Here is a 22239-nt window from a genome sequence, read left to right on the forward strand (position 1 = left end):
TATGTATGTATATATTGCTGGTCGTATTGCATGTGCATATTGTATATTATAAATTGTATATTATAAATAATAATTGGCGCATATAAGAAAAGATAACAAATAGTCAATATGATTAAGTTAAATATGTAAGTAATGAATTGGTATTGTGATTAAGTTATATTATAAGTAATGAATTGATATTCTGGATTGATAACAAATTTATATTTTGATAAGGATTATTATATCAGTAATTCATTTATATTTCTGTATGACACAGATTTAAGGTAATAATAATAGTTAGAATAATTATAAATAATAATAATTATAGGTAGACAAATTTAGGAAAATGTAATTAGAGTATATGTATGGCTCAATGAGGAAGCTGGTTAATAATTAATAATTGATTTATGGAGAAGGGGTGGGATTAAATAAGTTTATACTTCTCACTCCTTTTCGAATATGTAAATCAAGGCATCAAGTGTTGACAATTTATTTTTCTTATGCTTTTCATTGTATGTAAATACTAGTTTCTGAATGTCCACTTGTTGGTATGATCATTCTTTTTCTTTATTTTTTATTTTATTTTTATATATATATATTTTTGATGCATTGTTTTATGCACATTTAGTGTACAGTAAGTCTGCCTACTATAGCAGCTCAAAATCAGTGAGATCTTGTGCAGGAGCTCTGTATCGTGCACTGTGCTGTTAATCCCTGTTAGGATTAGATAAAGCCTTGACCACACTGAAAGTGGGTTGAAAACACCATGGCAACGAGCAGAATGGAGGAAAACACGACTAGTGAACACACACACTGCTATGGCTTCTTGTGAGTGGTGTATTGAAGGAGACGCTCATCTGTGTAAGATCTGTATTGTGTTTGAGGAGCTTCTCCTTCTGTTGGGTCCACTAATGCGTTCACGAGACTGTGCATGCATGGAGGCTATATTTAGAAAATAGTGGTGTTGGGTGATTCCTCTGAATGGTTGCTTGGTTTTGTCAAGGACCTGCTGGTGGAGAGAGGAGGAGGAGGAGGAGGAAGAGGAGGAGGGGGGATGGACGCTGCACATAAATACCAAAATAGGACAGAGCTGCCTGCGACAGTCCTGCACCAGCTAAATTGAGGTGCATGTGTTTATTTTGAAGAGGAGCAGAGAGAGGACACACTCTCTGTGGAGAGGTGAACAGCACGGTGCCATTCAGTGGAAATAGGATGAAAGGTAAGCCTATAGTCTCCTTGAATGTAACCTTCTATTTATGAATTAAAGGTTGTGTCTGAAATTGCACACTAACATGCTATTTAGTGCGTTAAAGCAGTATGTGAGATGTTTTATTAGTATATCTGAAACCTTAGTGTGAAACCAGTAGTATTAGCAAATTGCATACTATTTCTAGTGAGGTATTAAAGTATGCAGCGTTGGACACTACGACTGCATAAATATCCCACAATGCAATGCGGTAATGACGACTTGACAGACAGCTCTGTAACATCAATAACATTCCTATTTAAAGGGACTGTTTGTAACTTCTTACATGTATGAATCAATCCGGGTCGGTGTCCCATGCGCGCTCGCGTCTGGCTACGCTGTTCAGACTCAGACTCCAACACAAACTACACGGCAGCACCAAAACCGCAAAGTTATATCTAGTGAAGCCTGTCTTGCAAAAAAACAGTGTTGGCCGCAGTCGGAGGACGCGAGGGAGACCGTAGCTTTGGTCTCCAGGGCCAGAGTCTCTGCTGTACTCTGTTCCTCTGCTCCTCTTCCTGTCTGCTTGCCTTCACTCACACGCCGCGCTCGTTCTCGCTATTTCGCTCCACTCTCACGTGCATGCGCGGACATTACACACTGCAGAAGACTTCGTAGCGCTGAGAATATCTAGTGAATGTACAGTGGACGTTTGTGCAGAAATAAATGCTGCAGCTCCTCCAGACCAACAGAGGTTCTCCGTGTCTTGTGAAGTGACGGGGCTCCGCAGAGAGAAACGTTATGTTTCCGACCGGGTGCCGGTGTCTACCCTGTTCCCTCCGACCGCGGTCGGGAGGCTGAAGCAGGAAAAGCCGACACTAGGATCAGCAGTGATTCATGGAGAGACCTTCGTCTGGTCAGCTAACATTACTGCCAAGCAGCTGAAATATAGAGTGATATTGTGGTTTTAGCTGATGTGGGTCGCCTCACTGTTTTGAGCGATGCTCGTTCAAATCTATGTAGAGCAACAGGACGCTGACTTTCGTTGACTTAACAGCCACAGGTGTCGCTGTTAACAAGCATTTCTGATTCTTACAAACAGTCCCTTTAACTGAGTATAAGATTTCAATTTGCTAGGCATAATATATATTTTAAATGCGTTCAGACTTTGATTCTCCCAAACCGTCGTTTTGGTCACATGAAGTTGGCAGGGGTTACCATGGTTACATGTCTCCAACCCATGGATGTATAAAGAGAACTGTATACAGCGTTGGAGGCGGGGCCCCGTTCATTCCTATGAAAGTTGCTCAGTGGTGCATGTTGCCAAAATGACTCGACTTCAGACTGGAAAAGTACCCGGATCTTCCGGCAATCTTCCACATCAATTGGGCCCGTAGAGCAGGCGCAGTAGCGTCCGCTCGGTCACATGGCTCGGTCACTTGGTCACAACGTCACGCAGTCGTCACGGCTTGCTAACTCCACCTCCAGCCTCGGTGTGGGTCTCATTCACATGAGCGGAGGAAGGGAAATAACTCTGGATACAGCTATTAGTTGCATTTTACAACTTTTAGGACTTAATGATTTAAATAAGGGCTATTAGAGTGTTCCTACTGGGGAGTTGATTCACCTCAAAAAAATTATCTGCTGAGTTACAGACGTCTCTTTCCCAGTGTAAGTCTATGGGAAAAAGTATTTTTGGGCCCAATGGCATCACATGAATGACACGGAAGTTGTAGTACCGCCGTTTGGCCACTATGAAAATTGGGATCAACGACCGGCGCTCTTCCTGGGGGCTTGGTTGGCACAGGTTACCATGGTTACATGTCTCCAACTGGCAAGGAGGCTCTCAGGAAGTGACGACGTAAATTACTGCTCAGTGCGTCCGAGAAGATGCATACAACTGTTTATTCACACTAAAGTATGTTGAACGATAGCACACGTATTGAGTAAATAGTTGCATAGTATGCGATTTCGGACAAAGCCAAAGGATGAATAAAGGGTAAATAAAAGGACACTGACACCATAGTTTTCCTTTGCTTTACTCTACAATAGGATGTGTAATTGGAGCACTGACATATTTCCATGTATTTCCCCAGATACCATGTCACATAAGCCAGATGACAGCTACACATACGACTTCTGTGATGGTGACCACCCAGCAGAGATCCTGGATGCTCTCAGGCATTTCTACATCAGTGGCCTGTTCACAGACGTTGCTCTACAATGTGGCGAGTCCGGACAGGTGTTTCACTGCCACAAGGCGCTACTGTCAGCCCGCAGCTCCTATTTCAAAGTCATGTTCACAGCTGACATGAGGGAGAGGTCAAACAGCATCATCAAGCTCACCGGGGTGGACTGCGTGGTGCTGGGTGCTCTGGTCAACTATGTGTACACAGCTCAGGTGAGCATCACTCAGAGCAACGTGCAGAGCCTGCTGGAGGCTGCAGACCTCCTTCAGTTCGTTTCTGTGAAACGAGCATGCGAGGAGTTTCTCATTCGCCTCCTGGATGTGGACAACTGCCTGGGGATGCACGCTTTTGCCGAGCTGCACCTGTGTCCCGGCCTGGAGAGGGAGGCCCGCAGGCTGATGCTGAGCAGCTTCACGGAGCTCATTCAGCAGGACGAGTTCCTGGAGCTGGATCATGAGAGGATGAGATCAGTTCTGGCTGCTCAGAGCCTCCTCACCGTGCAGAGGGATGATGTCTTGATAGATGCCGTAGCCAAATGGGTGTCCCATGACTTGGATCATCGTGTTCAATGTACTGCAGAGTTGCTGCACTCCATCCATCTGGACCTGGATGAGATTAACTTCAAGTCTACTGTAGAGGGGCACAGACAATGCTCACTGAGCAGTGAAGGGGTGTTTAAATCTATGATCGTTCAGGCTTTAAGGTCCAACGGCAAAGAGGTTTCTACAAGCAGAAAGGTGTCCTCCAGCATGTATATCGTCGGTGGATACTACTGGCACCCTCTGTCTGAGGTTCACATATTGGATCCTATCAGCAACACCTGGGTGCAAGGAAAAGACATGCCTGACCACGCGAGAGAGAGCTACAGCGTCACTTTACTCGGAGCAAACATCTATGTGACGGGTGGTTACAGGACAAACACGGTGGAGGCTCTGGACACAGTTTCAGTTTTTAACTGTGACTATGATGAATGGACTGACGGTTGTCCCATGATCACAGCCAGATACTACCACTGCTCCGTGACTCTGCATGGATGCATTTATGCCATTGGAGGATACAGAGGAGGAGCTCCAGAGCAAGAGACAGAATATTATGATCCTTTGAAAAAGAAATGGTTCCCTTTGGCCAAAATGATCCAAGGTAAATATTAAAGAGGACCTATTTTGCTTTTTTTGCTTTTCCACTTTCCTTTAGTATGTTATATAGTGTTTTGTGCACGTAAAAGGTCTACAAAATTACAAAGCCCAAAGTCCGCGCCAAAGAGAGTTATCCCCCACAGAAACACTGCTCCTGAACTGCCTGAAACACATGCTCGAAGTCCCGCCTTTTCTTCCGTAACACGGTGATGTCACCAAGTAATACATTTGCATAATACCTGCTTAGCGGCTATTTTGGCAAGCCCTCAAACAAAGCTAGTTAGAGCGGAGTCCGAAGAGTTTGGTTCAGTTGACCAATCGGAGTGTTTCAGACAGACAGTGAAAAAAGGTACAGCAGCACAGCCGGTACGAGAAAAATAAAGCATTCTTATTAACATAAAAGCATGTAAACATGTTGTAGTAGAAACCCAAAATACAATTATGCACCTGAAAATGAGCATAATACGTCCTCTTTAAGTGATGTGTTATGTATCAATGAACTGAGGATGAAGAAAGAATGAATTAATGTTGAGAAAGGAATCTCACTACAGAGTCAGTTTAGTAGCTGTTCAATCACATCACATGATCTTCATCATTCACATGATCTTAACCTTCCATGACGGAGATCATGTGATTTGATTTAAAGCTCCTGAACAGCTTCTAAATGATTGAACTTGTGGTGAGTTTGTTTTTCTCAATTGTTTCAAGAATGACCACTGAATATCAATAAATTAATGCTTTTCTCAAAATATACATTTTTTTTTCCAAAAAGCATTAATTTATACAATTTTGTAATAATCACAATAACTTGATTTAATCGACAGATCTGTGAAAGTTTCTCCACAAAGAATCACACTAAAGCACTACTTAAATCGTGTGTTTACCAGAGATGTGTTCATAAGTATACTGGAAATAAGTCCTTCAATATGAAAAAAGCTTAAAAATAACTAATCTTCCTGAGCTTTCAGCCACATCTTGGGTCTGTCATCAGAAGATGATTCAGTTGTCATAACAACTGAATCATCTCCTGAACCCAGATATAGCTGACAGCCTAGGGGAGAAGTGAACTAAAAATAATGAACGTATTCACATTTTTTACAACTTAAAGTTTCACTAATCAATATTTTCATATTAACACCGGATCACATAACTACTTGTATGTGAAAGTGTGTAAGTGGTCGCCCGTATTGACAAACCCACAGAACATTATCACCCAACTCTGCTGTTCACCTCAGATCTACGGACCATTTTAGCGTCTTTCAGCTCATTGTTTTGGTTTGGTGGCCCACAACTTTATTGTATTCATTCTCACTGCTATCACTAACCTTGCTTTCAGACACAGGCAGCTGGTTTTAGTGGGAAAAGCTCTGATAAACCCACTGTAGCCTATGCTACCGGCTGCCCATAGCACCAAAAGACAGACAAAGTTAGTTAGCTAGCTTGTGAACATAGTGGAGAATTTAGCAGCTAAATGGTCAGATGTGTCTCTCAGGACTTGGTGGGGAGCAAAACAGAACTGAAAAAAGAGAATATTGGTTTTACTAGTGGCCAGAAACACGACTCCAGATGAACGTTAAAGTTGCTCCAGATCTGCTGGATGTGTAAATAAGCAACAGCTTGCTAACAATTTTGCCATATCAGCTGTAGGCCTTTGGGATGATAATGTGTTTCTTCCAAAAGAAAATCTGTAGATGTGAGTGACTGATCAAATGATACCTATAACCTCTGTTTCCTTTGAAGGTGTAGGAAATGCCACTGCCTGTGTAATGGGAGATAAAATCTATGTGACCGGAGGCCACTATGGGTACAGAGGAAACTGCACCTATGAAAAAATCCAAGTCTACAAGCCAGATGTCAACGAGTGGAGTATCGTTACAATAAGTCCGCATCCAGGTACGAGAAAAAGAAGAAGAGATGGGAATAAAAATATGTTGAATACTGTATTCTGATTTGAAATCCTGTGTTTTCAGAGTACGGGCTGTGTTCAGTGTCTCTCAACAACAAGCTGTACCTGGTGGGTGGACAGACGACGATCGCAGACTGCTACGACATCGAGAGAGACGAATGGAGACCGATATCAGTGATGAAGGAGAGGAGGATGGAGTGTGGGGCGGTGGTAGTAAATGGTTGTATTTATGTAACGGGGGGATACTCCCACTCAAAGGGGACATATCTGCAGAGCATTGAGAAATACGACCCTGAGCTGGACTCTTGGGAGATTGTGGGGACTCTTCCGAGCCCGGCCAGATCACATGGAAGTGTTTGTGTTTACGGTGTTTAGTGTTTATCACATCATTTTGTGCCAAATGGATCAGATGGTGAGCTGTATTCTGTCAAAGTCTGCAAGTTAGGTACACTCACACAATATGTCGAAGTAGCACTGTGTAACTATCTTTATAGAGAGCACATTTGCCAAACTGTGAATATAATATAATAGTATTTCACTTAAACTCAGGGGCTTCACAATTAGCACTTTATTTTGGGGTGTTTCTGTTTTTATAGATTGAAAGGAAAAACTGAAAAGTGAAAAAAAGATGACTGTATATGAGTATTATTCAAATCCACTTTACATAAACACAGAATCCACCTCAGACTACTACAGGAAGTCAGTCAGAGTTGGGGGTGCTGAGAGAAAGTAAGTCCATATAATGACATACTAAATGCTGCATGACATTCATGTTGTTTTTAAACAATATTTGTACTATGCTTTTAAACAGAAACACAGACAAAACCAACAGTACACCAACAAAAAATGTCATAGCATCTATGTATGTATGTGTATAAGGATAAGGAGGTGCTCAGTCCATTACAGTTGATTACAATCGACAGTGAGGCAACAACAAAACATTTTAAGAAAAATCAGAAAACAAAACAATAAATAAAAGTCAGTAAATAAATATCTACATTTATGTTTTTTGCTTTAATTTGAATGGCCAAGATGATTTATATTTAATAGTTATTAACAACATTTTACACTAATTCCCAGGTACCCCCCAGGATTTTTAGAGGGCTTAGTGCTCTGCATTGATGCTAACTTGATGAATATAATATTGCAGTTCTTCACAGTGACCACTAGTGATTTTAAATACACAGCTCATCTCTTTGCTTTGTACAACTGGCAAGCATTTTGTTTTGCCTTTTACATTAGATATAACAGCAGTGATTTATTGTTAATCTCTTGAATCTTCTTGTCAACACAATATGGGAAATACAAAGGAAAACACTATTGAGATGTTGTGCTTCTTTTCCTTTATGTGTACAAAATAATATTTAAAAAATACTCTGTAACATTAAATAACTACACTAAATATCGAGTATTGTTATTATTGCTTATGGCCAATCTTTGCCATGCCTATACACTGACCTCCTGCAGTGACCACAAGTAACTACACTTCTGTGTACTGTGGAAGTTTTATTTTGAAATGATTTACCGGAAGTGCTAGTATGTCTGCATTGACTTCACTTTGACTAATTTATCAGTTCCTCGCTGCCACCACTAGAGAGCAGCAAACAGTGGCTTTAAATGCACAGATCAACATCTCCTAGCATCAACATAGAGGCAGACTCAGGAACTGATAATGCTTAAAAAATATACACATTAGTCAGATTAAACAACTAATAAATAAACATGTCCTGCTGCTAACTTGACCTGTGTATTTAAAATCACGAGTTTTAATGTCCTCCAGTGGTCACAGGTAGGAACTGTATAATAATAATAATAATAATAATAACACATTTTATTTATATAGCACTTTTCTAAAAACTCAAAGACACTTTACACAGATAAAAAGATCATAAAACAAGGACATCATAATAAGAAAATTAAAAAAAAAAAGTCTGTAATGTATCTAGCGCCATTGCAGACTTTAGTAGGAATAATACAGTTATCAATACTGATTATATTCTTTGGCGGTATCAATAAGACATGTATATGTTCATAATAGTATATGTATTTCTAATGTATACTTTATTATAAAACAATATAAAGCCCTGCATCATGTAATGTGCTAGGAAAATGTACATTTCCCAAAAGTGGATAAACAAGTGTTATACATCAATCAATGCAATATGTGCAATATATATAAAAAAAAATGCCTGTGCAATATTTTTACAGTATGCAACCTCTACTGCTCCCATATATATATATATATATATATATATATGTATATATATATATACATATATATATATATATTTGCTTCTATAGTTACCTAGTACTTGTAAATACACTATTATCTTTATTTTTATTTTATTTTTATTTTTTGCTACTTAACTTACTGTTTTCTTAATGGAGCTTCCCAGCAAAAAGTATTTCACATGATTGTACTTGTATAACCGGTGTGACAATAAACATCTTGAATCTTGAATCTTGAAAAGTGTAAGTATGTTAACATGGCTGCATTGATGTTAACCTGACTAATTTAATATTGCAGTTCTTCACAGTGACCACTAGAAGGCAGTGAACACTTTTGATTTTAAACACACAGATCATCTCTTTGATTTGTCCAACCAGTGAGCATTTTGTTTTTCCTTTTACTTTAGATTTAACAGCAGTGATTTATTGTTAATCCCTTGCATCTTCTTGTCAACACAATATGCCAATGTCATACTAAATGCCGCGCGACATTTTCTTTTTGCTTTAATTTGAATTGCCAGGATGTTTTATATTTAATAGTTATTAACAACATTTTACATAAATGTTCAGGTCCCCACCTAGGGTTTAGAGGGCTTGGGTGCTGTGCAGCAGTTGGGGTATGATGTGAGGCACCATCGTGACAATCTTTTACTTTTATTATTAAAAATAGCAATACCACAGTGTAATAATACATTATTACAAGTAAAAACTCCTGAATTCAAAATCTTACTTAAGTAAAAGTACAAAAGTATCAGCATCAAAATCGACTTAAAGTACAACCGTAATCAAGGGTCTTTAGATTCAGCTGATACCAGGTGTGAATGACTGTTGGGTGAGGTCAAGTGTGAATGGTTGTTTAATCTCCTGGGCGGGGACGCCAGGACGGCATTGTAAATGGACGATAGGTGATGCTTTAGGCCTCCTCCTCTGCTGAGTGATGGCTTCTCTACTTTGGCATAGAAGGCCTCTTTCACTCCTCTTTCAAACCATCTTTCCTCCCTGTCCAAAATATGCACATTATTGTCATCAAAAGAGTGTCCCTTGTCCTTCAGGTGTAGAAAGACTGCTGAGTCTAACCCTGAGGAGTTGGCCCTTCTGTGTTGAGCCATCCGTCTGTTTCCAGGAATTTACACTTTGCAACAAACATACTTGACATAATTTGCAGATCCTGTTTACATAAACCACCCAACCATATCTGTGCCGTATTTTAAGATTTGTTATACACATAAAACAAACATTGAAAACAACAGTATGAACAAATAGGGAGTGATCTTTTCATTATCACACAATCATAGATTTGTAAAAAATAAAATCTGGCCTGTGGGGTGTTACATAGTTGACCCAGTTGTCCCAGCGTGACACAAATAATTCCAGTTTATGGTTAACATATGCTGTTATCCTCTCCGTTTTTGTAAATGTCCATTGTAATAGCCATCCATGCATTCAGAGTTGGGCTCTCCTGTGATAACCACTTCCTTGTAAGAGCCTTTTTACCAGCTACCAGCAATATATTTAATACATATTTGTCTCTTTTCAACCATTCTTGAGGCATAAGTCCAAAAAATAAAGTCTTGCACTCAATTGGAACATGACATCTGAAAATATATTTTAAGGCAGCATGAATCTCTCTCCAATAATCTTGAATGACAGGACAATCCCCCAAAAACGTGGTAATGGTGTGCATTCAGATTTCCACAATTTCTCCAGCAAGCTGAGGAGTTACCATCATAGTTGAAGTTACCCTGCACTATATTCATTTTACATTACATGTTAAAGGTCCCATATCATGCTCATTTTCAGGTTCATACTTGTATTTTGTGTTTCTACTAGAACATGTTTACATGCTGTAATGTTAAAAAAAATCTTTATTTTCCTCACACTGTCTACCTGAATAGGCCTGTATTTACCCTCTGTCTGAAACGCTCCGTTTTAGCGCACAAGGAGGACAGTCTGCAGGATAGATAATAATGCACCATACTCATTTTTAACAGTTTCTTCTGCACTATATTCACTTTTTTAATAGTTGTGTACCACAGCTGTTACCCTGCACTATATCCAGTTTTAACAGTTTTTCTTCATCTCCTTGTATTTTTATATCTGGTATATTTTTTTGTACTTTTGTACTTTGCACTACTAACTTTTTACTGCCCTTTTACTAACATGTTTTGCACTATGGAACTGTGATGCTGGAAACTTGAATTTCCCTGGGGATCAATAAAGTTACTATCTATCTATCTATCTATCTATCTATATTACTATCTATCTATCTATATTACTATCTATCTAATCAGGCTTTTTCAACTAAATTCCCTCCAATTTTGTGAGCTTGTACATTTCCATTGACATTGTATATTGTATATTCTTAAAATTTCAATTTGTTTTATTCTATTTTTATTCTAACGTTTTTATCTATTCTTTTGTTATTATACTGTTTGTCATGCACCAACATAACCAAAGCAAATTCCTAGTGTAAATCTCTTACACCTGGCAATAAACACAATTCTGATCTTCTTCTTCTGATCTGACATGACCATATTGTTGTCTATTCTTCCTCAGATATGATCATCTCTGCTTCCTTCTCCCATCAGGGGGTGGGGACATGTTTCAGTGGAGGACTGGAGACTTGGCGGCGTTACGCGGAGCGACCTGAGTTTGTTCCTCGGCGGGTTCCGTAGCACGCAGTTCAACAACGTGCTGCCAGAGAGAACAGAGAGAAGTGAAGACTTACTTTGACCGGCTACAAAGTGCTGCAAGCGGAGACTCAACACAACGTAAGTATAACTTTACATGGTGGTGCGAAGGGGCTTTTATGGTTTATATTATATATCTTTGTAAATGTTCTGCAGGTTAACAGAATAACAGTCTTATCTGTGCTTTCTCTCTCTCCAGCATGTTGGAGCAGCATGCTACTATGCTAGTACGCTGCTGTGTAATGACTCATTCAACACCACGTATTACAATAAATCACTGCTAAATACATTTCAAACTGAGTAAAACATTCACTCTCACTGTTGCTAGACTTCTTAGTTAGGTGAATTGGCTTTTAATGTAGGTATATGTTGTGCACAGCTGCAGCACATGAGCTAAGCTAGTATGTTAGCTATGAAGCTAACAGCAGCATTACATCCACAGACTGTGTGATTACATCAGGATGAACCAACACTACTATATGCTCATTTTATATTTAGTTAGTTTTAATTGGTTTATTATATTGTATTTACTGGTTCAAGCTGTCCAATGTTGTTTTGTGATTTTTTTTTTTAATATTATATTATATTTTATTTTATTATAAATGGACTGATTACAGAATAACAACACACAGTTCACTCCAGACTAGAGCTGATGTGGCTGCTTATGGCCCAGGAGGGGTTCAGGACTATTTATAGCATGTATATTAGTGTATTGGGAAGGCACCTAATGATTATTTTATGTGATTATTAATTTATTTTATTTTATTAATTAATTAAATTATTTAATTAATTTATTAATTTTTCAATTAACCATTTAATTTATAAAATGGCTGTTTTCCCAGAGCCCAAAGTGGCCTCCTCAGATTACATGTTTTTTCTGACCAACAGACCAAACCCCATAAATATTCCATTTGTTGTGATATAAAACAGCATTTTTTTTGTACTTGATTAGCAAATTGTTGTTTTTTTTCCCTTAGATATACTACTTGTTTTAGTAATGCAAACAGCACTTTAAGTAATGCAAACAGCACTTTGCAGTAATGCATGCAAACAGCACTTTAAGTAATGCAAACAGCACTTTACTATGGACATAAATGCATTTTTCTCCGCTGCTAAACACGACTGCAAATTGGGTGAAACTGTGTCTGAAACGTTTACTTATTTGATTTTGTATTGATATTTTTAGGTATGTTCATTTTAATACTTATTTATTCTATCCTTTTTAATGCACTGACGGGAGCTGGGAGAAACAATATTTTGTTTCCGTCTGTGTATGCAAATACTCAGTGAAATGACAATAAAGTGAATCTTGAATCTTTATTTTAATTCACATAAATGTATCATCATATCCACCAGAGCGTAATCTTTTTAATGTTTTCCTAATTGTTTGGATTACTGTTTTCTAAACAGAACAATCATGGCAGAAAAGAAAGAAGAGATGTCTCCAGTTGAGATGAAAGTGGCTCGACAAATAGAGGTATTCTGATTTTATTATATATTTTATAATGTATTTTGTAAAAGTCTGTTAAATTCAGCTCTAAAGTTTTCTTTCATTCCCACCTCTAGTACTACTTTGGGGATCACAATCTTCCAAGAGACAAGTTTCTCAAAGAACAACTGCAGCTTGATGATGGCTGGGTGCCTCTGGAGACGATGCTCAAATTCAACAGGTTTGTTATACTTGTCTTTATCACATTCTCTGTTTTACTACTCATGTTTATTTGATTCATTCACTAATGGCTATCCTTTCCGTAAGCGTAACACAGTTAAGATTTGAGTGACCTGGGACGACTTTGGAGTGCTATAATAAAATCATGTCTTTAAACACATAAATTCACTTTGATCGAGAATACAGCATTTTTTTTTTTTTTTTGCAAAGCTTGTTGTCTGTTATTTTGGTGCTTACTTTCATGGCTTCCTTCTTTAGTCCATTAATCCATATTTCAGGTTCAGCAGGTTACTCACAGTTTGGTTTCCAGCTATATAGTCCAATTGATGAATGCATGGAGAGGCAACGTGCTAAACTACGCTATAACAACCAAAATAAGTTATGACACGGCAACCCAAAATATATGATGAAATTAAACTTTGACTTTGTCAAATGAACAAGCAACCTATTTTAAAACCTGTTGAAAAACTATTTCGGCTCTTGGTGTCCTGAAGCTGCCTGCACTGTACACAGCTGGTACTAAATATTATGATGCCATTAACGGGTGCCAAGCGTTACTAACAATTCAATGCCATAGCTGGCCACATGGGGCACAAATACCAACCACAGTCTAACAGCATGCTTCTAATAATAAAGGATTTAACTTGTCATTTCTAATATTGGCTTCTACAATGACATTAGTCATCCCATAAAACACAAAGCCAAATAACAGTTCATCCTAAACCCTCATTTATTACTCTGCTTACTGTCTCTGCTGTGGTGCTCTTAACACTGAACTGTCTGCTCAGTATGACTCTCTGAATTTGAGCAGAGTAATCCAGTTGTTCAACCTGATACCACAGCTGCAGCAAATGAATAAATGAAAGCTGACTAATATGAAATCATCTGACAGTCTTTGCTTCAGTGTAGTCCTATGTTTTACCATCATCTAGAAATTCATGTGCATGAGGATCTTAAAATTAGGCATATGATTCCATTCAATAACAGTAGCTGGCTCTGTCTGTGCCTGTACATATTAGTGTTTACTGACAATCACGCTGCTATTATTTCCTTGTTTGTGTAGCTCTCTGCTATTCTGACCACACCTTCAACCTCAAGGGAGTGCGTGAGATCACTGGGTCCTAAAATGAATCCACTCTAGACTGGTGTAGCACTAGTCTATTTGTTTTTATTGTTGTGGAAAGCAACGGTGGTTGTCGCCAACCAAAATGTTGTGTATCTCTCAGCAATGTGGACTTTACCCTGAAAACACCAAAAGATTGTTAACACCTCAAAGGCTGTGGCGAAATTGTTTGCAACACCCATGTGTGTTGTTTTTAACAGCTGATGAGGAAATATTTGCTTTGAGATCCCTGATTGGGCTCTCGCCAGCACGACATGACTGAATCAGATACTGAAGTTTCCATAACAAAATAGGGAACACATCAATTAAAAGCCACGTTTACCAATTTATCAATACGCTGATGGGAGGAAAGGAAATCTGGAGGTTGTGAGAGAAAGACAATGCTGACTAATCAGTTTGTGGGCCCATTGTATGACTCATGACAAGCAGGGCAAGATTAGCGCATGTCCTCACTCTATCCCTAGACACATCATGCACACATAAAGACAGACACATCTATTTAAACAAAGTGAGATTTTGCTGAATTTAAGAGTTATTCATGTAGGGCCATTTGACTCAGAGACCCTCCTATTGACAACTTGGCAAAGTCTATATATTTGGAGTTTTATGTAGACAGTGAGTCAGCATTTTTACTTTCTAATCAAGCCTAATTACTTGAAAGAGCAGTGCAGTAGTAATTCATTTGCCTTTTATTCCCGTTTGAGTTGAGAGTGTCTGTTGAAACGTCTGTCCTCTCTTCCCAGACTGAAGTCTTTAACTACAGAAACCAGCGTCATCATTGAAGCGCTCCAGAAATCAAAGTCTGGCCTTTTGGAAATGAGCGAAGACAAGACTAAAATCAGGAGGCTTTCAAACAAACCCTTACCCGAACTGAATGATGATTACAAAGACGCTCTGAAACACAAATCTGTGTACATAGTAAGTTTTTTTAATTGCACGCACACTAATTCAAAATTCTTATTTTAATTAAAACATTTATCTTTGTAGTTAGATTGTGTCACTTAACCAACCTTCATGAAGGTAGAGTATATTGCAGGACTGTTGTATTAGACTGCTTTTGCGAGATGTACCTAATAAACTGACAACCAATGTATATTTACATTATATAAAAATATGGACTAGGCGTTTTCCTGGCGAACATCTGCATGTCATGGCAATCCGTATTTGTGTTAAGTTTACACATTTCTGTAATGCGTTTTTCCGTTGTACATATTCTGATTTTATTCTTTACCTTTGGTATACTATTGTTGTTTTACCCACATTTCTAATATCTTTTCTAATCTAGAAAGGTTTCCCTCTCGAGACTTCCCTTGATGAGATTCAGGAGTGGCTGAATGGGAAAGGAGACATAGAAAACATTCAGATGAGGAAAACCCTTCAACGGGTTTTCAAGGTAAAATATTATCATCAAGTAACAATTCCAATTGTTAGTATTTCCAGAGATTTTTGAATTACTTATATTATGATTTATTCTTTTACAGGGATCAGTGTTCATCTGTTTTGAAACAGAGGAGTCCTCTAAGCAGTTCCTAGAACGCTCAGACATAAAATCATTCAAAGACAACGACATGCTTGTGTTATCAAGGTAAGTTGTAATGCTTCTTGGTTTAAAATGTACCTACAGTGGATAAATGCTGTGTTTTGATTGAGAAATAAAGTCAGGACAAGATCTGAAAAGGGGAATAAACATGGGAGTGACACTTTTGATTTAAATGTAGAAATGTAGACACTTTGATACGGATGTTCTAGATGTTCATAGCTACTGTATATATAACTGCCCTTTTTTCGTCTAGTGACTGCCAAAGGTGTAGTCGTGCAGTATGGTCTGACAGGGTTACAGCGTTTTTGTTTGTACATGATTCATTTAGTTTTATTTTTGTAATCTCTTCAGGAAATAAAGCAAATAGATAGTTTCCTGCAGAGTTAACTTTTCATCTAGAAAAATAGCGTTTAATTCGTCCAGGGCCTTAAAAAACCTATGAATATCACTGTATATAATAATCATGTCATTGCTGTCCTGCTTGCAGAGAAGACTACCATTCAAAGAAATCAGAAGAGAGAAAACTGTTCAAAGCAGAAACAAAAGCAAAAGCTAAACAGTGAGTACACCAGCAATACCTTTCTGTCCCAAAACATACTGTGCATTTTGTGAAAAAATTACCGACACTCCTCCTTTCCAAACAAATTATGATTTAGGGACAAGGAACAACAGCAGAAACAAACAGAAGAGAAAGAAATGGTAAGATCCTGCTCTTAATGCTAACAAGCTTCTCCCACTTGTATGGGCTCTGGTCACAGTAATAATAATGTGTCATTTGTGTTGCAGGGTCTGCTTTTGGATGAACAGACGGGTTGCTTGTTGAAGTTTTCAGGAGAGCTTGAAGATGTTTCAAGAGAGGACTTCCATGAGTTGTTCTCTGGGCATGGGAAGATAAAGTGGGTTAACTTTACAAGAGGGGCCAAAGAGGTAAGGAAACTAGTCTCCGCCACTTAAGTCTGCCACTCCGGTAAAGGGATGTGATGTAGTTAAAATCATGTATTTTTACTTTCAATAAGGGCACCCTGCTTTTCCACGGGAATGCAAAGGAAGCGTTCGATAAGGCCAAAGAGGCAAGCAAAGGAGAACTGACAATCAAGAACAACAGTGTTGAATGGAAGGTGCTTGAGGGAGATGATGAGAAAGAGGAACTGAAGAATATCATCGAAGCTCAACAAGAGTCATACAACAGGACCAAGAGCAGAAGTAAATACTATTTTTAAACTGAGCAGCTGATCTAAAACAATTTGCAAATCATCAATACTTTCATCTGTTTATGATTTAATATTGATGTACCTTGTTTTTTTTTTTAAAGGTGGCAGAGGAAGATCGGGTGGCAGAGGAGGAAGAGGAGGCCGAAGGGGAAGAGGTGGCAGAGATCAAGGCAGAACTCAGTACAAGGGCAAAAAGATGAAATTCGAAAGTGATGATGATGACGATGGTAAGTTCAGCATCTTTCAGAGCGCCAAAATTTGGTTTGATGCATATACTGTATATAAGAAGTGGACATAGTCACCGTGACGTCATCCATTGGTTTGTGGACTGTCCTTTTGACTCTAAATGGGACCATAATTTACTAAATGAACATCATGCTGTATTGAAGAAGACTTGAAACTAGAGATTGAGACCATAAACTCATGTTTACAATGTTTACTGAAGTAATAAATCAAGTGAGAAGTAGGGTCATTTTCTCATAGACTTCTATACAATCAAGTCTTCTTTCTGCAACCAGAGGAGTCGCCCCCTGCTGGCTATTAGAAACAATGCAAGTTTGAGGCACTTCTTCATTGGCTTCAATTCTCAGGCCAAGAGGTAGCCCACTGGTTTGATGGCATATTTATCGACTCTTGCTTTGTTAATTATATCGTATCTACTTTGTGCTTTTCCTCTAGCACCCGCTGTCCCAAAGAGAGAACCAGGAGGCGCTGATGGTCCTGCTGCCAAAAAGAGAGAACTAGAAGGCGCTGATGGTCCCGCAGCGAAGGTTGTCAAAACTGAAAACGGATCTTAGTAACGAGGTCACACAGAATTTTTGTGAAAACATTTATTATAAACAGTGAAAATGCAGAGGCATCTTAAATCCATTCCAGTGAGAACTTCAGGCTTTGGAGAATCGTATGAAGTCCACCTGGATGTCAACCTAGAGAACAGTTTGCAAAGCTTGATGTCAGTTTTTCAGCCTTTTGAGTCCCTGTGCCTCTCACATTATTTCTGTACCTTTATTTCTCTTCTTAAAGATGTTTTTGATTTTATCATATTAAACAAATCTGCTCTTTTTTGTCAGTAATTTAATTACACCTGAACATTTAGTAGGTTTTGTAAGACCTGTGTGACATCTAGAATCTGTTCCATCATGTTTTTTTTTTCCTTGTAGATTTCCTACAGTGAGATGAGAACATCTGCTTTGCTATTTTTTTTTTTTAAAGTTTGCATATGTGAATAGCAAATAAAACATTTATAAAAATGAATAAAGATCTGTGTGAATGTGATTTGTCAATTACAGCGTGAGACGTCTGGGAAACGCATATTCCCCCAGTAGTGTGACACGGTAAATCAGCTTACCGATTTCTTTTTGTGGAACTTGAAAGATGCTGGCAAGTCATATCTTAGCTCTGTAAAGAGAGTACGTAGTCAGTGTTTGAACATTTTACTTTAAGAGAAGCTTTATTGTATTATTCTTACCTGCTATTACTTCCATCTTCACTCCCCAGTCATTAGCCTTCTTTTGTATGTGCTGTAATCAGATGAGGAATTGTACATCAAGCATTTCAGTCTTCATACTACAGATGTAGACGAGTCAGTCATAAATATGAGGACTTGAGATTTGACTTGACTGTTATGGGACTGAACTTTTAACTTAACGATTAGTCAACAAAAATAACTATTTTAATACTAACTATTTTAATTAATTAATCGTTAAAGTGTTTTTTCATGCAAAAATGGCGTAACGCTGTTTTCAGCCTCAAACCAGGAGATCTCCTACTTTTCCCTGTTTTATTTCATATTAAACTGAATATCTTTGGGTTTTGGACTGACAAAACCAAAACATCTAGTGGTGTGGTTGCAGATTGCAACCAACTTGAGTACCCCTCCACTCACTCCTCCCTTTCTAAGACTGCAGAAACGTTTGCCGCCGAGTGCAAAACCGTGGTAAAGCCGTTCGCCCAGAGGCCATCCTTACCATAATAACACTACTTTAGGAGCAACAGACGGCGGCTGGCAGTACCACGGTTTTGCACTCTGCGGCTCACGTTACCACAGTTTCACAAGCATGTCGGAGAACTACCTTGGCCTTCAGGTAACGTAAAAATGTTAAAGGCTCTCTCTAGATCCAGTGTTTGGTTTGTCCGTTCTGGGTTAGTGTAGAAACATGGTGGTGCAACATGGCGTACTCCGTGGAGAGGACCCATGTAGATATGAAGGGCTCATTCTAAGCTAACGAAAACACAATGATTCTTAGTTTCAGGTGATGATACACTAATGAAAGCGTAGTTATGAATATTATATTCCATTTCTGCTAATAGATCCCACAAAATGTTACACACTGTTCACTCAATCAATAATAAAAACAGTCGTTAGTTGCAGCCCAACTTGAAGGTAAAATTATTCCTCTCAAATTTTGACTTTTTTATTGAAAGGACATGGTTATTACAGATAAGTAAAATCACTTCTTTTTTTAATGGTCAGCAATCAGACCTGACTTGGACTTGCCCCGAAAGCTGTTTAATACCACAGTGGTGTAAATGTGACTGGTATGAATACTGAACTTACCTCTCGTGTTGATGTTTTATGGAGTGAATACACGGCTGTCTTTGCCATTGTTAAGGCGACCGATAAGAACTTCATGTCCATGCCTTAAATAAAGAATTAAAACAAATGTAAAACTAACATGTCACTTGATAGGGCTAACCTATTTAAAAGGAGTACTCCACTGATTTATTACACATGAAGATCAGTAAACATGTCACAGTAAGAGCAACTCAGCCTGTGAAAACTATTGTTAAATGTCTTTTGTGGTTTTGGGTGCTTTCTAATGCCACATTCTGTCATATGGGAGTTACTGTGATTACAGTCAAAATTCAAAATGTGTGATTACGACAAGGAAACTTTAATATTTGTGTTGTGGACAAAACAAGACATTTGAGAACGTCATCTTGGGGTCTGGGAAACACTGAAAAGTTTAATACCTGGGTTATAGATTTGCTTCTCTTGTAAAGCACTTTGAGCTGCATTTTATATTATGAAAGGTGCTATTATTAGTAATAGTTATTAATATTATAAAATCACAATACTAAATCACAGGAGTAGCCCTTAAAATGTGTACTCACCATGGTTGTGTTTTGTCCCAAATGGTGGATTCATTATTACAGTGTCAAACTTTTTGGCATAAGCCTCTGCCTCCAGAGAACACAGGTCACACTGGACCAGATCCACGTTAGAAATCTCAAACTCCTCTGCATTTCTTCTGAATATGTCCAGTGCGTCGTTGTCAATGTCGAAGCCGACGCACAAACTGCATAAGAGAGAGAAAGACGAGGGAATGAGGAATGAAGCTGATTGAAAAGTACAGTTATTTTGTTAAAGGTTCCATATTATAAAAAAGTGAGATTTTCATGTTTTTTATTATAAAGCAGGATTAAGTGCTATATAAATACTGTGAAAGTATCGAAACACACAATCCACAGGGAAATACACACAGCCCGTATTCAGAAAAAAGCCTTCAGGATTTCTGCCCATTCGTGATGCCACGAATATACAATATTTAGACCCTTGACACAATTTTAAACATAAACATTCTAAATGTGTCCCAGTTTATTTCCTGGTCGCAGTGTATGTGAATGTCATCAGCTGACAGGAAGTAAACATGGACCCAAGCTGTTGCCTAGCAACGCAATTCTGTTGCAATTCCGTCAAAATAGATAGATAGATAGATAGAAACTTTATTGATCCCCAGGGAAATTCAAGTTTCCAGCATCTCAGATCCATAGTGCAAAACATGTTCGTAAAAAGGCAGTAAAAAAGTTAGTAGTGCAAAGTACAAAAAAATATACCAGATATAAAAATACAAGATGAAGAAAACTGTTAAAACTGGATATAGTGCAGGGTAACAGCTGTGATACAAGACTATTAAAAAAAGGGAAAATAGTGCAGAAGAAACTGTTAAAAATGAGTATAGTGCATTATTATCTATCCTGCAGACCGTCCTCCTTGTGCGCTAAAACGGAGCGTTTCAGACAGAGGGTAAATACAGGCCTATTCAGGCAGACAGTGTGAGGAAAATAAAGATTTTTTTTTAACATTACAGCATGTAAACATGTTTCTAGTAGAAACACAAAATACAAGTATGAACCTGAAAATGAGCACGATATGGGACCTTTAACATGTAATGTGATGAGGATGGCTAGATGCTCTCACCCTGCATCAAGCACTGCAGCCCCCACGCTGAGGACTCCACAGCCACAACCCAGATCTGCCACCAGTTTACCTTCTATGTCATTAAACGTGCTCTGGATGGTATAAAGCATGCATGCTGTAGGAGGGGAAACAGAAAGTTAATGACAACAATGTGCATCTATCAACAAACTGTCCACTGATCACACGTGGTCACCTCACCAGCAATATGAGGACTGGTTGGATATTGCTCCAGAAGGATTTTTGGCTCTTCAAACGTGTCCACTTGCTGCAGACAACTCTCTAACTCTTTTAGTTTCATTACTAGCGACTGTGACGACTACGATTAATTTCTAAAATGGTTATTCTTTAGTTAGAATCGCTGTAAGTGCATCATGTTGAGTGCATGTTTGAAGACCACTTCCGGAAGAATGTGTGCAATGTGCATCAACCAAAACAATCCGACTTTGACCACCCCGGAACTCGTGATGGTTAGTTCCTTCCATGCATTTTTTTGTTTTCGTTTGTTTTATGAAATACATTTATTGTATGAAAAGTTTAAAAACAGGTATTTTATAATATGAGTTTGTTCACTACAGTACAACTGATGCATGACTGTCAGAAATAATAATAGTAATAATAATAATAATAATAATAATAATAATAATAATAATAATAGAAATAATAATATAAAGTAAAAAAATCCAAACATAAATACAATCATAATAATAATAATAAAAATATGAATAACAATATAATAATAATCATAATCATAATATAAATATTAATAAAAATACAAACATAATAATAATTGCACTAATATTAATACGTAGAAGGGGGATTATAGGGGGATTATTTAATTCGATAATTGAATTAATATTAATGCAATTTTTATTATTATTATTATGTTTTGCATTTATTTGTGTGTTTTTGTATTTATATTATTATTATTATCATCATTATTATTATTAAAATAGTAATAACAATAATAATAATAATAATATAATAGAAATAATAATATAAAGTAAAAAATACAAAATAAATACAAACATAATAATAATTTTAATATTAATAACAATATAATTATAATAATAATGATAATAATAATAATAATTGCATTATTATTAATATGTAAAAGGGGGATATTTAATTCGATAATTTAATTAATATTAATGCAAATATTATTATTATCATCATTATTATT

General features: G+C 37.7%; 3 protein-coding genes across 4 annotated transcripts; 2 read left to right on the top strand and 1 right to left on the bottom strand.

Annotated features, from left to right (window-relative positions):
* The first annotated feature begins 748 nt into the window (after positions 1–748).
* klhl23 (kelch-like family member 23) lies at positions 749–6833 on the top strand. Its single transcript, XM_037790692.1, has 4 exons — positions 749–1198; positions 3262–4494; positions 6231–6383; positions 6461–6833. The coding sequence occupies exons 1-4, from the start codon at positions 1192–1194 to the stop codon at positions 6769–6771; spliced, it is 1704 nt and encodes a 567-aa protein (XP_037646620.1). The 5' UTR covers positions 749–1191; the 3' UTR covers positions 6772–6833.
* Positions 6834–11219: 4386 nt separating this feature from the next.
* On the top strand, positions 11220–18112 carry ssb (small RNA binding exonuclease protection factor La). 2 transcript variants are annotated; one of them, XM_037790472.1, is made up of 12 exons: positions 11220–11396; positions 12726–12792; positions 12882–12985; positions 14851–15025; positions 15393–15500; positions 15589–15692; positions 16135–16206; positions 16304–16346; positions 16434–16574; positions 16664–16850; positions 16960–17085; positions 17377–17470. In XM_037790472.1, exons 2-12 carry the CDS (start codon positions 12733–12735, stop codon positions 17400–17402), a joined length of 1146 nt encoding a protein of 381 aa, XP_037646400.1. In that variant the 5' UTR covers positions 11220–11396; positions 12726–12732; the 3' UTR covers positions 17403–17470. The 2 variants fall into 2 exon arrangements, with proteins under 2 accessions (XP_037646400.1, XP_037646398.1); XM_037790470.1 differs by lacking the exon at positions 17377–17470 and adding an exon at positions 17537–18112 and having other exon boundaries at positions 11223–11396.
* mettl5 (methyltransferase like 5) lies at positions 17674–21484 on the bottom strand. Its single transcript, XM_037790473.1, has 7 exons — positions 21258–21484; positions 21060–21174; positions 19973–20157; positions 19416–19498; positions 18327–18378; positions 18207–18256; positions 17674–17784 (listed from the first exon to the last, which is right to left on the bottom strand). Exons 1-7 carry the CDS (start codon positions 21355–21357, stop codon positions 17743–17745), a joined length of 627 nt encoding a protein of 208 aa, XP_037646401.1. The 5' UTR covers positions 21358–21484; the 3' UTR covers positions 17674–17742.
* Positions 21485–22239: the final 755 nt, after the last annotated feature.

This window comes from Sebastes umbrosus, chromosome 13 (genome assembly GCF_015220745.1).
Source record: "Sebastes umbrosus isolate fSebUmb1 chromosome 13, fSebUmb1.pri, whole genome shotgun sequence".
Classification (NCBI taxonomy): domain Eukaryota; kingdom Metazoa; phylum Chordata; class Actinopteri; order Perciformes; family Sebastidae; genus Sebastes; species Sebastes umbrosus.